The sequence below is a fragment of the Physeter macrocephalus genome, chromosome 16 (assembly GCF_002837175.3).
Source record: "Physeter macrocephalus isolate SW-GA chromosome 16, ASM283717v5, whole genome shotgun sequence".
In the NCBI taxonomy this organism is placed as follows: domain Eukaryota; kingdom Metazoa; phylum Chordata; class Mammalia; order Artiodactyla; family Physeteridae; genus Physeter; species Physeter macrocephalus.
Genome location: NC_041229.1, coordinates 63823404 through 63836505, shown reverse-complemented (window position 1 = coordinate 63836505; position 13102 = coordinate 63823404). Strand labels below are relative to the sequence as shown.

General features: G+C 38.0%; 1 protein-coding gene across 1 annotated transcript in view; it reads left to right on the top strand.

Moving 5' to 3' along the window:
- Window positions 1-13102, top strand: part of DENND5A (DENN domain containing 5A) — a 111551-nt gene that overhangs the window by 62522 nt on the left and 35927 nt on the right. Inside the window, exons 6-8 of the mRNA XM_055091372.1 lie at window positions 4213-4642; window positions 5840-6055; window positions 6563-6797. Of these exons, the coding sequence (XP_054947347.1) occupies window positions 4213-4642; window positions 5840-6055; window positions 6563-6797 (881 nt within the window). The remainder of the gene's footprint in view (window positions 1-4212; window positions 4643-5839; window positions 6056-6562; window positions 6798-13102) is intronic.

Genomic DNA, 13102 nt, shown 5'->3' with positions numbered 1-13102 from the left:
GCTGCAGCAGGGGGGGGCCCCCAAACCCAAAAAAAAAAAAAAACAAAATAAAGTGATTCTTCTAATTTTTGAATCTTGGATATGGGAAAGTTCTCTTTATTAGTTATAGATTTGTAAATGGAGTGATTTATGCACTCGGCAAATGTGTGTTGAATGAATGCATACATGGACATGTTAAAACATGCAGTTTTAATAGATTGAGAGTTTGTGGAATAATTATATTAATCTGGATTTACTATATGGTCCTCCTGCCTTTTAGAATACAAGACATACTGGTACAGGGATAAACAGCAGGATCAGTGGAACAGTATTTTAATATATAATAAACATACCATGCCAAAGAACTTTTTAATAACAGAGCTGGAAAAATTGCTTATCCATAGGGAAAAGAAGTAAAGAAGGATTCCTACCCAATGCCATAACAAAATCAACTTGAGATGGATTAAGCAGTTAAATGTCAAAAAGAAAAATTTAAATCTTCTCGAAGAAAATATTAATAAATACCTTTTTGACCTCTGGGTAGGTAGGGACTTTGTAAACAAGATGAAGAAAGCACTTTCCATAAAATAAAAGATTGATAACTTTGATTTTTTTAATTAAGAAAAAGACATCTTAAAATGAAAAAATAAAAACTAGGAGAAGATATGTGTAGGACACATATAGCCTATGAAGAGTTAGCATCAGGAGGTTATAAAGAACTCCTACAAATCAGTAAGAAGATAAGCATCCCAATAGAAAAATGGGCTAAAGACATGAAGAGGGATTGCACAAAAAAATACACATTTCTTCACTAGCAATCAGGGAAGTGTAAATAAATGTACCCACTAAAGTGGTAATATTAAGAAATCTGATGATACCAAGTTTTGGAAATATTTGGATCAGTAGGATCACTTTAGATTGTTGGTAAAAATGTAAATTGTTATAACCACTTTGGAACACAGCTAGGCCTTATAAAATTGAACATTTGCATACCTCACAACGTAGCAGTTCCACTCCTAGGCTATACCCAAGAGAAGATCTTGCACACGTGTTCAAGAAAACATGTATAACAATGTAAAAACAATAAACAGGAAGCAAGTCAAATGCCTTTTGATGGGAAAATTGATGAATAAATTGTAGTATATCCACATAGTGTAATATTATACAAGAGTGAAAATGAATAATGGGTATAGCTACATACAGCAAAATGGCTGAATCTTAGTAACTTAATGTTCAGTGAAGAAAAATAGTACCACAAGACTGTGTAAAGAACAATAATCCTTTTATAAAATTCAAAAACAAGCAAAAATTTAAAGTCATGTACTATACATATGTGATAAATTAAAAAACAAAAGGCAAAAAGATAATAAACAGAATTCAGGATAGTGATTACAGGGTGGGACTGTGTAGGTTGGGGGTTGGGATTGGGGAGGAGTACATAAGTAGATAAAAATATTGGTAATTTCAAGTTCTTGGGTTGGACTGGTTAAAAAAAAAAAAGTTCTTTAAGATTGTTCCCAGAAAGTTGTCAGTTCACATTCCCAATAACAGTGTATGAGTTGTTTGTTTCCTAGTAACTTTGCCAGCATTGGACATTATAAATCTTTTAAATCTTTGCTAACCCAGGAGGTAAAAAATATTTTGTTTGCATTTCGTGGTTTATTAGTGAAATTGAACATCTTTTCATATATTTGAAGTTAATTAACCGAAACTTCCTCTGTGTTTGCCTTTTATAACCTGTTTCCATTTTTCAGCTGGGTAAATTATCTTTATCTCAATAATTTCTTCGGATGTTAACCTTTTACATGTTATGTATGACAATTATTGTTTCCCAGATTATCTTTAATTATTTTTATGGCAGTATTTACCTTTATGTTTTTTAGCCTTGTATAAAGTTTAGAAAGTCCAACTCTAAGGCATAATAGTAATCTTTTATATTTTCTTTTAATACTTTTGTGGGAGTATTTATTTTTTCACTTTTTGTTATAGAAAATGTTGAACACATGTAAGAGTAAAGAGACTAGCATCCATCATTACACAGTAATCATCAACTCATGGCCACTCTTCTTTCTATATCTTCCACTCTTTTCCCATTTACCCTACTGGATTATTTTGAAGCAAATCTCACACAGCCTTATTATGTCACCATATATTTAGTATGTATCTCTAAAAGGTAGAGATTCTTTTTTAAAACATAAAGTGGCTTTATTTTTTATATTTAAATCTTCAGTCTATCTCAAATTTATTTTTGAGTATGGTATTATACTTTAACATTCCTAAATGTACAGTCATTTGTCCCCCAAACATTTATTGAAAAATTCATCCACAATAAATGGGTCTGTTCAAGACTTCTTTTCCAATAGATTATTGTTTTATATTTGTTTTTTTTTAAAAAAACCACTTTATTTATTTATTTTTAAATATTTATCTATTTGGCTGCGCCGGGTCTTAGTTGTGGTACACGGGAATCTTCGTTTCGGCTTTTAAAAAACCACTTTATTTATTTATTTTTAAATATTTATTTATCTATTTGGCTGCGCCGGGTCTTAGTTGTGGTACACGGGAATCTTCGTTTCGGCATGTGGGATCTTCAGTTGCAGCACATGGGATTTTAAGTTGCAGCATGCGAACTCTTAGTTGCGGCATGCAGGATCTAGTTCCCTGACCAGGGATTCAACCTGGGCCCCCTGCATTGGGAGCGCAGAGTCTTAGCCACTGGACTACCAGGGAAGTCCCATTGTTTTATATTTGTATTAGAATCCAGCAAGGCAAGTCTCCCCTCAGAATTTTCTTGGCTATTTTTTTCTTTTATTTTTTTAGGTAAGATTCAGAATCAATTCTTCATATACTCCCTTGAAAAAAATAAAAATCTTTCTGGGATTAAAAAAAATTTACATTAAATTTACAAATAAATGTTGGGATTATTAGCATCTTTTCATTATGGAATTTTCCTATTTAGTAATACAGTATATATATATTGTGTGTGTGTATTCATTTATTGGAGTTTTATATTCCACAGTGATAATAACAATGTTAATTGACATTTATTGTATACTAACACTGTCCTAAATCCTTGACATTAATTGTCTCATAATCCTCAAAACAAACTTATGACATAGGTAATATTATCCTTGCTATAACAAACACTTAAGCATTTAATAATGCTCTGCAGTGAAGGAAATGACAGTTGTCTTGGATAGAACAGGTTCATGGTTATAAAATAAATATACAAAAATAAAAAGCTTTTCTAATTAATAGCTGCACTGCAAGAAAATTGCAACAGGGATGAGAACTATAAAATATTTAAGTTAAATTGAACAAGAAATGTGTAAGACCTCTAAGGAGAAGAATGTATGGTTAAGAGCTTGAGGGTATGACTGAAGTCAGGCTAGCTGAGTTCAAATCCTAGCTCTACTACTTACTAGCTGTGTGACTTTGTTTTGTTTTGTTTTGTTTTTTTGTGGTACGCGGGCCTCTCACTGTTGTGGCCTCTCCCTTTGCGGAGCACAGGCTCCAGACGCGCAGGCTCAGCGGCCATGGCTCACGGGCCCAGCCTCTCCGCGGCATATGGGATCTTCCCAGACCGGGGCGCGAACCCGGTTCCCCTGCATTGGCAGGTGGACGCGCAACCACTGCGCCACCAGGGAAGCCCTAGCTGTGTGACTTTGGACAAGTTACTTAACCTCTCTGTGTCAGTTATGTCTATAAAATAAGGATAGATATTGCCAGGTTATTTTTTGTTAATCCAGATTACCTGCCTCCCCAGCAGTGTATGAAAGTACTGTCTCTCTACATCCTCTCAGAAGCAATTTTAAAGCCAGAAGGAAGCACAGAAATCAAGACCAGCCATCAAATCTTACAAATCAGAAATGAGGCTCAGAAAGGGATACTGGTATGCTCAGGGTCATATAGGGAGATAGTGACAGATTCAGGTCTGGAACCTAGACTTTCTGACACACTCCTAGCATTCTTTTTACTCTTGTAAGAATTTGTGAACTCAACAAATATTCTATGAGCACTTACTATATATGAGAATTTTGTGCTAGATGCTAAACATCTATGTCATTATGTAATCCTTATCACTCTCTAAGATAAGTTGTTTTTATCACCATTTTATAGCCGAGGAGACAGAGTTATGTAACTTTCCCAAGATCCCACAACTAGAAAGCATCAGGGGAAGACTGGAACTCAGGTCTACCTCCTTCCACCCCATCTTCTTTAACCATACCTAAGTTATGCCCATTGTAGACGTTTTCTCTTTCCTTTCTTGTTCATTATCCCCTCTAAAGCTTCTTCCTTAATACTTTGGAGTTGTTCACACTCCTTATCATGTTTTGACTGCCAGGCTAACCTCTGCTTTGTGGACATTGACAACCACTTCATTGAGCTGCCGGAGGACTTGCCTCAGTTTCCCAACAAATTGGAGTTTGTCCAGGAAGTCTCTGAGATTCTCATGGCATTTGGCATTCCCCCTGAAGGGAACCTTCACTGTAGCGAGAGTGCCTCCAAGCTGAAGAGGCTCCGGGCCTCTGAGCTCGTCTCTGACAAGAGGAATGGAAACATCGCAGGCTCCCCTTTACATTCCTACGAGTTCCTCAAGGAGAACGAAACCATCGCCCGCCTGCAGGCCTTGGTCAAGAGGACTGGGGTGAGCCTGGAGAAGGTATGATGCTGTATATGGGTCTGTGCTAAGGTGATGTCCTGGTGAAATAAAGTGTGGAATGAGAAGGCACCCAGTTCAGGTCAAGGCATATCTGTGAGTACTGAAAGGATGCTCTGTGTGGGAGACTCTGGATTTAGCTCTGGCAAACATTATCCTAGTATAAATGCTACTTGAATCTAAATCTCGGTAGTTTCTCACTTCAACATCAAGGAGAAGCTGCTGTCATTCTCTGTAAACACTACTGCAGAGAGACTTGGAGGGATGGTGGTGGCAATCTTTGTGTTCAGACTTTTTTCAGATCCATTGCCTTGTGAATTTCACAGCATCCTAAAGCACATAGAGCAGGAATTGTTGACTTAGAGATCCTGAGTGTTTTACCTAAGATTAAATGCTTCTATGTGGCTGACTTGCAGCTAGAACCTGGTCCTCTTGGATTCTAGTCCTCTGCTCTTCCCAGGGATGTACTTAACTTTCCAATTCCTGACTTTGATGAGACTGTCTGCTTTCTGTAGTTGTTCACCCATCTCTTCACCCTCCCCATTCTCACTATTAAATTACTTTCTTAAATTACATATAAACAAAATGGGGTAATGTAATCATTTCGTTGGGCTGTTTTTTAGTGAAGTGTGAAACATTTCATTTTCCTGATTTTCCTGGTTTGTTTAGTTAGTAGAGCAGATATTAAAAAAGAAAAACCATGGCCAGTTAAAGAAGAGCAGAGAAATATTTAGAGAGATTTAAAAAGTTAAGAAAACCAGTAAGGAAACATTTTTAGGGAGAAAGATAGGGAAAGTGATATGGGGGAGAAAAATCAAAGAGATGAAGGGAAAACCAGAGTCTGACCTTGTTGCTTTGCATTATCATTTTCTCGTTGACTTCCCAGACTCCTTCCTTTCCCTGACCCTTGAGATAACTGGTGTCTTTTCCTCTATTGCTGAATCTCTCTCTGCCCGTAATGAGTTCCTCTCCACTTTCTTTGGGTTGCTGAGTACCTGCAAGTGGAACACCCTCATTTATCTCTTCTCCACGTCAGAATTCCTTTCTTTTTCTTTTCTTCCCATTTTTTTCTCTTTTGTTTATTTTCTCCATTTGCTGCAAAAGAAAATGACCATTGGCGGGGGCGGGGGGGAAGATGAGTTGCATTTCTTTGGGATAAAAGGAAAAGCTTGCATGTTCTCAACTGTTTTGTTTTTGTAGCTGGAAGTACGTGAAGACCCCGGAAGCAATAAGGATCTCAAAGTTCAGTGTGATGAAGAAGAACTCAGGATTTACCAGCTAAACATTCAGATCCGGGAAGTTTTTGCAAATCGTTTCACTCAGATGTTTGCAGATTATGAGGTGTTTGTCATTCAGCCCAGCCAGGATAAGGAGTCCTGGTTTACCAACAGGGAGCAGATGCAGAACTTTGACAAAGTGAGTATAATCCCACTGGGGGGGTGGTAAGAAATGAGAACATGCCAGACTCTCTTAAAGATGTGACTGAAGATGAGTTTTGCTTTCATAATATGTGCTGGAAACAAGTTCATGGTCCTTCTGATGTTGATAAAATATAAGGTCTGCTTGCTTTAGAGCAGAGTGCTGGATATTGCTGTCAGGTGGTTTACCTTCAGTCAAAGAGCTCTCTTAGGCAAAGATGTGCATGCAGGTTGAACATCAGGATTCTGGGAACGTTGGTTGCCACAGTAGGTTACCTGAGTAAGTTAAACAGGCCAGTGTATCAAAGTTTCAGGATATCTGAAATTATATGAATTTTTTAAAAGGATGGTTTAAAAGGAGAGGTTTTACTGTTTGCAATTTATAAAGATCTAGGAGCCTCAGAGAAGAGTTAACCTACTGAATCCCTTGGGTTTGTAGCCTTGGTTGATTAAGGCTGATATGCCCTCTTCCCTGTTGATGACTTTTCCCTTTTGGTCCCACCAGGCATCTTTTCTGTCAGATCAGCCTGAGCCCTACCTGCCTTTCCTCTCAAGATTCTTGGAGACCCAGATGTTTGCTTCCTTCATTGACAACAAAATCATGTGTCATGACGATGATGATAAAGATCCTGTGCTCCGGGTGTTTGATTCCCGAGTAGACAAGATCAGGCTGTTGAATGTTCGGACACCTACTCTGCGCACATCCATGTACCAGAAGTGTACCACTGTGGATGAAGCAAGTGAGGCCTCCTTGTTGTTGTACTTTCTAGCCTCTTGGATTATGTCACTAACATGTCCCTGTTCCTAAACATGCCAGCTTCTTTCCCTGTCTGTTTTTGCGTAAGTTGTTCCCATTGCCTGAAATGCTTTCCCCTGTCTTTTTTGCCTGGCAGACTTCTTCTCATCCTTTAACACTGTGTCAGTTAGGAATGGGTCCTGCTGTAAGTACTAGAGAATCTAATCAGCAGTGCATGAGATAAATGGGGGTTATTTTTCTTAAATTATCAAGAAGTGCAGAATTGGTGGTTGCTCAGCTGCTCAACGGTGTAATCAGGAAATGAGAGTCTTATCATTTCACTCAGCTGTCTTAGCATGTTGACTTTTATATTCATACTTGTTGCCTCTTTGTTACAAGAGGCCTTTTATGTTCACATTCAGGGCAAAGGGGAAAGTTGATGCCAGCTGTATTTTCCCTCTTACATCAGAAAGCAAAAGCTTTCCCAGAAATTCCCAACAACTTCTGTTGTCTCATAGGCCAGAATCATGACCACGCTTACGTGCAAGGGAGGCTGTGAAAGCGAGTATTGACCTGGGTGTAATGTTACCCTGAACTGTATTGAGATTCTATTAGCAAGAAAGAAGGGGTGAGTGAGTTATGGGTAAGCAGCTTATAGAAATCCAGCTGATGTGTCTCCTCCTCTGTGAAGCCTTCTCTGATGTTCTCAGGCTGAGTTGATCCTCCGCTAAGCTCCTGTTGTGCTTTGTTCTTGCCTCCACTTTATAATCTCTATTGTTTTGAGCCATCATTATCAGGGAGCAATTTAAGAGCAGAGACTGTATTTAATCATTGTCTTACCCCCAGTCCTCTAACATTGTGCCTAGAACATATAGATGTTAAAAGTTGTTTGCTACTTGCATGATGGAATACACCTTTTTGTTCATAGAGGCCCCGTCTAGGTCAGTTTCTCCAGAGAATAGTCTCAGCTTGAGGTGTCAGATTAAGTAGTGTGTTCTCTTCCTTGTGCGATATTCAGTGTCCTTGTTGTAGCCTTTTTGTATATTTTGTTTATTCATTTACCAAATATAAATACCCACTACATGCCCAGTGTATGGGAAGTGCTCACCAAGTATTTACTGAATGAATGAATGTGCCAGGCATTTTTTTAGGTTTTGAAGATACAAGTGGTGACAGTTTGGACAAAATCCTGGGTTCCGCAGCCTTATGCTTGATAGCCTTCTGACTTCATCTTTCAGCTCTTGCTCCAAGCCTTTCATTAAGGTGACAGTCCTCTTGGCCAAGACTTGAGGACGTGTTGCCCATGCAAGTGGAATACTCTAACACAGTCCTCTTTGCCTCCTGGAACACACACATCAAGTTTCAGGTCCTGAACCCTGCCTAAGGCGTTGGTCCTGGAGAGCTTGATGGAGACTTTTTTACAAGATTGTGGGTTTAGAGAAACATCTCCTAAACCATCACTTTAAATCAGGACTTCCCAATCTTTTCATGTTGTGTTACACTCGAAAAATGACAATATTTATATATTGCTTGTGGGAATAAAGGGAGGAATCTGCTTATAGCTGGAGACTGTAAAATGAGACACTCTAGTCGCTTGAAGCCTTGCCCTTCTGCCCAAAGGGTTGAGGCAGTCAGTTCTCAGCCCATCTGTAATCCAGTTGTTGAACACCAAATACTGATAAGAGTTACTCTGGTCTCATTTGTGGCCAGGACATGAATTCTTGTGGTCCCATTAGAATGTGGAGTTTGGGATACGGAAGGAGGGTTAACTAACCCTCATTTCTATGACTCATTTCAGAAAAATGGGTATCACAGAGACCCTCCAGGCAACTACATGCTCTGTTCCCAGGAATCATGCCCTTGGTATAGCCCTTAGGTATTTCCCTGAGATATGTACTCCAAATATGCTAGTTCAGAGTTCTTGCCACTGGCTTCAGATTTCTAGTCTAGAGTAGTTCAGCTACCTCACGCCATTCCTCATGGACAGCTTAGCTTCTTGAATCAGTCTGATTGGAAAATGGTAAAAATATAACTAAAGGGGTCTTTCTGGAGATTCTTTAAAATTTACATTTAGAAGGGATCTTGATGGCAATTAACTCTACTCATTCACTAATTTTACAGGTAAAGATTTTCCTTTGGCCCGCCATTGTATCTGGGGACCTAGAATAGTGCCTAGCACTTTTTGAGAGACTAAATAAGTTCTGATGAAGGAGAGTAAGGGTGGGAGGAAGTAAGGTAGGCCCAGAGAGAGAAGGCCACTTGACCTAGGACACTCAGCAAGGCCCAAAGGTGAGATGTTTTTATATGTATCTAGACAATACCAGGAGAATTACCAGCTTTTTTGGTTCTTACTCTGTAAAATTTTTGAGATATTATTGACATACAGTAAACTGCACACATTTAAAGTTTTGTTACATGTTATATTCACTGACGTCGGGAACATACCCATTACCCTCAAAGGTTTTCTCATGCCCTTTTGTAATACCTCCATCCTGTCCTCTCTACGTTCTCTCTCCCAGTCTCCAGGCAACACTGATATGATTTCTGTTACTATAGAGTTTGAATTGTCTAGGTTTTTATATAAATGGAATCATGCAGTATGTATTCTTTTTTTCTTTTTCTTTTTTTGGCTGTGTTGGGTCTTCATTGCTGTGCACGGGCTTTTTCTTTAGTTGCGGCGAGGGGGGCTACTCTTTGTTGCAGTGCACGGGCTGCTTTAGGCATGTGGGCTTCAGTAGCTGTGGTGCACAGGCTCAGTAGTTGTGGCTCACAGGCTCTAGAGCACAGGCTCAGTAGTTGCTTCGCGGCGTGTGGGATCTTCCCGGATCAGGGCTCGAACCCGTGTCCCCTGCATTGGCAGGCAGATTCTTAACACTGCGCCACCAGGGAAGCCCCAGAATGCATTCTTTATTTTAGTCTGTCTTCTTTTACTCAGCATAATTATATTGAGATTCATTCATGTTCCTTTTATTGCTGAGTAGTATTCCACTGTATGGATATTACTACAATTTGTTTGTTTACCTGTTGGTGGGCATCAGAGCTATGAACATTTGTATGTAAGTTTTTGTATTGACATATGTTTTCTTTTCCCTTGCATAAATACCTAGGAGTAGAATGACTGCACCATATGATATTCGTATGTTGACTTTTTAAAGAAATTGCCAAATTGTCTTTCAAAGCAGTTGTGTATTTTACATTCCCACTAGCAGTGTATGAGAGTTATAGTTCTTACACATTGTTGTTAACATTTAGTATGCTCAGTCTTTTCAGTTTTAGCCATCTAATAGGTATGTAGTGGTATCTCATTGTGGTTTTGATTTGCATGTGCTTGATGACTAGTAATGTTGAACATTTTTTCATCTGCTTATTTGCCATCCACAGGTCTTCTATGGTGAAGTGCCTGTTTAAATCTTTTGCCCATTTTTTAATTGTGTTGTTTTGTTATTACTGAGTTTTGGAAGTTCTTTATATATTCTGGATACAGGTCCTTTATCAGATATATGATTTGCAGATATTTCCCCGTTCTGTGGCTTGTCTTTTTGCTCTCTTAATGGTGTCCTTCAAAGGACAGTTCTTAATTTTGATGAAGTCTACTTATCAGTTTTTTTTAATGGATTATGCTTTTAGTGTTGTATCTAAGAAAATTTTGCCTAACCAAGGTAACATAGGTTTTTTTTTCTATACATATCCTTCTATAGAATTATTTAGTCTTAGGCTTTACATTTAAGTCTATGATCTATTTCAAGTTGATTTTGGTAAATGGTGTAAGCTAAGGGTCCAGGTTTATTTTTTCCGGATGGATATCCAGTTGTTCCAGAATCATATGTTGAAAAGATTATCCTCTCTCTGATAAATTGTCTTTTCACCTTTGTCAAAATATAAGTGATCTGTATATGTGTGAGTCTGTTTCTGGCTTCTTTGTTCTGTTTCATTGATGTGTTAGTCTACATTTATACCAATACCACACTGTCTTGATTACTGTAGCTTTATATTAAATCTTGAAGTCAGGTAGTGTTAGTCTTTCAACTTTGTTCTTATTTTCAAAGCTGTTTTGGCTATTGTAGGTCCTTTTAATTTCATATATATTTAGAATCAGCTTGCCAATCTACAAATAACCTTCTGAAATTTTCATTTGGATTGCCTTGAATCTATAGACCAATTTAGGGAGAATTGACATTTTAACATTATTGAGTCTTCTGATACATGAACATGGCATATCTCTCCATTTATTCAGGTCTTTAATTTCTCTCAGCAGTGTTATATAGTTTTCAGTGAACAGGTTTTACATATCTTTTGTCAGATTTATTCCTAAGTATTTCATATGTTTAGTGCTATTGTAAATGGTATTTTAAAATTGCAATTTCTGATTGTTCATTGCTAATATATAGAAATATAATAGAGTTTTGTATATTGATCTGTTTCCTACAACCCTCCTAAACTAGTAGCTTTTTGTTTATTCCTTCAAATTTTTTATGTAGACAGTCTTATTGCCTTATTGCACTGGCTAGAACCTCTAGTGCAATGTCGAATAGAATATGGCATGCTTGTCTTATTTCTGATCTTAAGGGGAAAGCATTCACCATTAAGTATGGTGTTATTACTATGGTTTTTTCTTTTAATTAATTAATTAATTTTTGGCTGAGTTGGGTCTTTGTTGCTGCGCGCGGGCTTTCTCTAGTTGTGGCGAGTGGGGGCTACTCTTTGTTGAGGTGCGCGGGCTTCTCATTGCCGTGGCTTCTCTTGTAGTGGAGCACGAGCTCTAGGCGAGTGGGCTTCAGTAGTTGTGGCTTGCGGGCTCTAGAGCGCAGGCTCAGTAGTTGTGGTGCAAAGGCTTAGTTGCACCGCGGCAAGTAGGATCTTCCTGGAGCAGGGCTCAAACCCGTGTCCTCTGCATTGGCAGGTGGATTTTTAACCACTGTGCCACCACGGAAGCCCATCACTATGGTTTTTCATGGATACTTTTGTATCAGTTGAGAATGTTGGTTTCTGTTAGTAGCTTGCTGAGAGTTTTTATCAGAGTGGTGGTTGTAGTTTGCCAAATGGTTTTTTGCATCTATTGAGGTAATTATATGGTTTTTAGCTTTAGTTTGTCAAAATGGTGAATTATATTCATTGATTTTTTTTTTAAATTCATTGATTTTTGAATGTGTAAACCAGTCTTGCAGTCCTGAGATAAACTCTCTTTGGTCATGCTGTATTATCCTTTTGTTTATTATTGGATTCGCTTTACTAAAAATTTGTTTAGAATTTTTGCATCTGTGTTCATGAGGGATTTGGTTCATAGTTTTCATGTAATGTCTTGGTCTGATTTGGTGTCAGGATAATGCTGGCCTCATAGAATAAGTTGGGAAATACTCCCTTCAGTTTTCTGGAAGAGCTTGTGTAAGTGATACTATTTCTTCTTTAAATGTTTAGCAGAATTCATCAGTGGAGCCATCTGGGCCTGGAGTTTTCTTTGCAAGAAGGTTTTAGACTACAGATTCAGTTAAAAATAATAGATATAGAGCTATTCAGGTTATCTGTTTTCTTGAGTGAGCTTTGACAGTTTGTGTCTTTCATCTATTGTCATATTTGTTGGCATTGAGTTGTTTGTAATATTCATGGCCTAAGATAGGCTGTAAATCTTTCAAGTAATATTTTAATGACATTCCACAAATTTTGATATTTTGTGTTTTCATTTTTATTCAGCTCAAAATACTTTATTTCCTTTTTTTTCCCTTAGAAATTCTGGAATTCCTTTAATGTTCTCTGACATATGTTTAATTCTGTACCATTATTATCAAAATAATCTTTTTTTTAAAACATCTTTATTGGAGTATAATTGCTTTACAATGGTGTGTTAGTTTCTGCTTTATAACAAAGTGAATCAGTTATACATATACATATATCCCCATATCTCTTCCCTCTTGCATCTCCCTCCGTCCCACCCTCCCTGTCCCACCCCTCTAGGGGATCACAAAGCACCGAGCTGATCTCCCTGTGCTATGTGGCTGCTTCCCACTAGCTATCTGTTTTACATTTGGTAGTGTATATATGTCCATGCCACTCTCTCACTTTGTCCCAGCTTACCCTTCCCTCTCCCCGTGTCCTCAGGTCCATTCTCTAGTAGGTCTGCGTCTTTATTCCCGTCTTGCCCCTAAGTTCTTCATGACATTTTGTTTGTTTGTTTTTTAGATTCCATATATATGTGTCAGCATACGGTATTCGTTTTTCTCTTTCTGACTTACTTCATTCTGTATGACAGACTCTAGGTCCATCCACCTCACTACACATAACTCAATTTCGTTTCTTTTTTTTTTTTTTAACATC